This window comes from Nematolebias whitei, chromosome 7 (assembly GCF_014905685.2).
Source record: "Nematolebias whitei isolate Nwh7 chromosome 7, NemWhi1, whole genome shotgun sequence".
Lineage (NCBI taxonomy): Eukaryota > Metazoa > Chordata > Actinopteri > Cyprinodontiformes > Rivulidae > Nematolebias > Nematolebias whitei.
This window is the reverse complement of record NC_056504.1, coordinates 50,410,506-50,413,973: the sequence shown is the minus strand read 5'-3', so window position 1 is coordinate 50,413,973 and position 3,468 is coordinate 50,410,506. Positions and strand designations below refer to the sequence as shown.

General features: G+C 43.6%; 2 protein-coding genes across 2 annotated transcripts in view; both read right to left on the bottom strand.

Annotated features, from left to right (window-relative positions):
- podxl2 (podocalyxin-like 2) overlaps positions 1-739 on the bottom strand; it is a 9,123-nt gene extending 8,384 nt beyond the window's left edge. The window contains exon 1 of the mRNA XM_037679746.1: positions 686-739. Coding sequence (XP_037535674.1) covers positions 686-710 — 25 coding nt within the window. The 5' untranslated portion in view covers positions 711-739. The remainder of the gene's footprint in view (positions 1-685) is intronic.
- Positions 740-2,300: 1,561 nt separating this feature from the next.
- The window catches only part of mcm2 (minichromosome maintenance complex component 2), an 8,796-nt gene continuing 7,628 nt past the window's right edge, over positions 2,301-3,468 (bottom strand). The window contains exon 20 of the mRNA XM_037679745.1: positions 2,301-2,432. Within this exon, the coding sequence (XP_037535673.1) occupies positions 2,322-2,432 (111 nt within the window). The 3' untranslated portion in view covers positions 2,301-2,321. The remainder of the gene's footprint in view (positions 2,433-3,468) is intronic.

The following is a 3,468-nucleotide window of genomic DNA, read 5'->3' as shown; positions in this document are numbered from 1 at the left end:
ACGCCTCCTTTCTCTTCACAGATGAATGATGATGGATGGATGATGAAGATGGATGATGATGGATGGATCAAAAGATTTGAGAACATTACATAAGACCTTTGGTCAAACCTTCAATCGGCGTCGTGTTGAGGACGACTCTCAGCTACTACCACAGTCTGACAGAAGGGTGATTAGCCGTGGCGGCCATCTTTAGTTTGGCTGTTAGGACCTTCTGGGAGGATCGTTGCCCTCAGGTTCATGAGATATTTTGCTAACAGACGCCTCAGCATCTTATTTGTTGATTTTCTCTTTTTAAGCAGAAAATTTCCAGGTTGGTCAAAAATAAAAACCCTCCAGATTATAAACGTTTCTTTAAATAATTTTACAGTTAACAATAATCTGATTATAATCTGACTAATCTAATTTAAAGCAGGAAGTCGTAAAATACATTTTAAATGGTTTAATTTCCATCTGTGGTGCTGAAAACAGAATTAAAACTGTCACGTGTAATGAAGGTGTGCGTGTGCGCGTGTGCACCACTGCAGCGTGTTTGCTGCATTCAAACTGCGTGCTGCAGCCTTCCTCCTCCTCATCATCACTAACAACAACAAATAATCAGATTGATCATCACTGAATGGATCTGATGACGTCACCCGTTTCCTCAGATTGTCGTTTTCTTCCCTGTGAGGATGAGGAGGAGACTCACCGGTCAGGATGAAGAGGCCCGGCATGTCTGCAGAGTTCGGATCAGGGTCCAGGATCTCACGGCCGCTTCATGTCCGGGATGATGTGCGGGTTTAGCGGGGTTGCTGGGGGTGGGGGGGAGGGGGTCCGCGCGTGCACGCGAGCTTGTGCGGGAGGAGGAGCAGAGCTGCGGTCAAAACAGAACCGGATCTGCTGTGTTGCTGCAGCAAAACCGAGTACCGAACCAGCGGGTCCGCCTGCACTTCCTGTTCCGCCCGCCAGAGGGCGCGCTTTCACAAGAACATGTGATTTAACTAATCAATCAATCAATCAACCTTTATTTCTACACGTTAGTCTCATTGAGTCACGAGCACTCGTTTACAAGAGACCTGTTCCAGACAGAACATATAAAGTACAAACAATAACAGTAAACAATAACAACAATAAACTACAGTAATATTCAGTTAAAACAAGTGTACAAAACAATAAATCAGGGTGCAATACTAAAAACAAGAACATATTTGCTTTTTAGATTGACATCATAAAAAAAAAGTCAAAATAAAAATAAGTAAAACTGTAAATAAAGACAGCTGGACTTTGTCCACTCATCATGGACATTACCGTCAGAATTATTCTGGTTTTTACTGGAAACGTTTCCACAACAAACAACTTAAATTATTAAAAAAAACATTTTTGAGTTTTTTCAGGATTTTCTCTGATCTACACAAGTTAAAAATATACATACAGGCTCAAATATCTCCATCCACTCACCAGACTCTGATGAGAAGTGCTGCTGAAGCTTTTAACTTGAAAAGGTCTGTTAACTTCCTGTTGGTGACCATGATCGACTGCAGCTGCTGGTTTCCATTTGTTAGAACGAAAGGGATTTGATGGACCAACACTCACTGTCCTCAGCTGGGAGGACATCTGCTTCAGATGTTGAAGAACGAGACTCTAGCATGACGTCCGTATGTCTTCATGATGGTCAGACGCGCCAGGCATGGAGGTGGTAGCATCATGCTGTGGTACTGCAGCAGCTAGACTGACGGGACAGTTGGATCCATCAGGACAATGACCCCAAACATCAGAACTGATTCCTGAATCGGTCTTCCCAAAACCCCAACCTGACTGAAACAGCTGTCAAGAAGTGGGCGGAGCCCAGCCAGATGGAGACAAAAGACCAGGAGGTCCAGAGACATGATCTGAGGGACATCAGTGAGTGTTTGAGCCTGCATGGATCAGTTTGTCCATGTCCACAGAAACTATCACGAAGATCTGTACAAGTTCAAACATAAATCTTCTTAACGTGACATTCAGAAACACGTTTCAGCACCAGAACAGAATTCCACCGTTTCTTTCAACTCTTAATTCAGTTTATTTTTATTTATCGGTCTTCAGCCGCAGCAACGAAAACATCAAACACCGAATATAAAACATCTAGAGACAGGAACCAACATTTACATTTATTTACAATCAGGAAAGGACTCGTCTGAAGGTCGAGGAGCCTCCAGAAACACCAAAAACCTGTTCCACCTCCGAGAACCAACGCCTGAAGAAAGCTGTGGAACGTTTCTGGAGGTTTCTTCTCAAAGTCTGATGTGAAGGCTGGTCCTCTTCACCGACCCGCTGCAGGGGGGAGTTCAGGAGGAAGAGGAGTCTTAGAACTGCTGCAGGATCAGTTTCTTCTTGCCGTCGCGGCTGAACTTGTTGGAGCGGAAAAGGTCGCTGTCGTAGAACGCCGACAGGTTGTGGATGTTGATCTGCCTCGCCTGGAAGACAGAGGACAAACCATGAAGAGCTACAAACCTGAAGCACCCGATCCAGCTCAGGTTCTGTTAACGCAGGACTTATTTCCTCTACAGAACAACTCTTAATCCACATTATTCCTGGGGGTTCTGCTGTAGAAATGATTCTGGTACAACTTCCTGTCAGACAGGAAGTAGCTGTCAGCGTTGGTTAGCATGGTAGCAGAGAACATTTGAAAGTAATTTACATTCAGTTTAACAGATAAAACTCTGATTTTGTTTTGTTCACATTTAACAACCATAAAGTTTACTAAAAGAGCCGTGCTGCGTTCAGGTACCTGTTGTGTTCAGGGCTGCAGAACAACCAGACCAAACTAAATCAGTGGCTCCAACAACAGAGTTTGAACACGGACCAAAACAAAGAGTTCCTGTGAAAACAGGTTTAGTTTCATCTCCTACCTACAGATGAGGAATTAAGAAGAATGTGGATGAAACATCTGAACTCGAAGAGACCACCTAAACTCTGCATGTGAGCTCATTTCACTTTGTTGACAAACGGCCGACGGAGGAAAACCTGCATCCTACTTTGTGTCTGGACGACAATAAACCACCGGAGAAGAGACGCCGGATCCTCAGAAGGATTGAAAACAGTGACGAGAACATCAGGGATGATTTCAGGTGTATGGAGGTCACAGCTTTATATATTTGTTCATCTTCAGTTTTATGATTTTCTCTGTAATGAACCCAAGCTCAGTGATGGAGGACTTTAAGACTTTGTCTGGACTCTGTGTCTGATTTAAGGTCAATAAGATTGTGTCCCACCTCTTTCAACAAAACACCGCCGACCTTATTACTGTGGAGACACTGATACACTCAGAGCTTCTCAGGTTGTTCATCGCTTCACCGTCAGAAGAACTGAGTCAGTGGAGTAGTTAAATATGCTAGTAGATGTAGCTAAATATGCTAGTAGATGCTGCTAAATATGCTAGTAGACGTAGCTATATATACACACACTAGTAGACGTAGCTAAATACGCTAGCAGACGTAGCTATATATACAC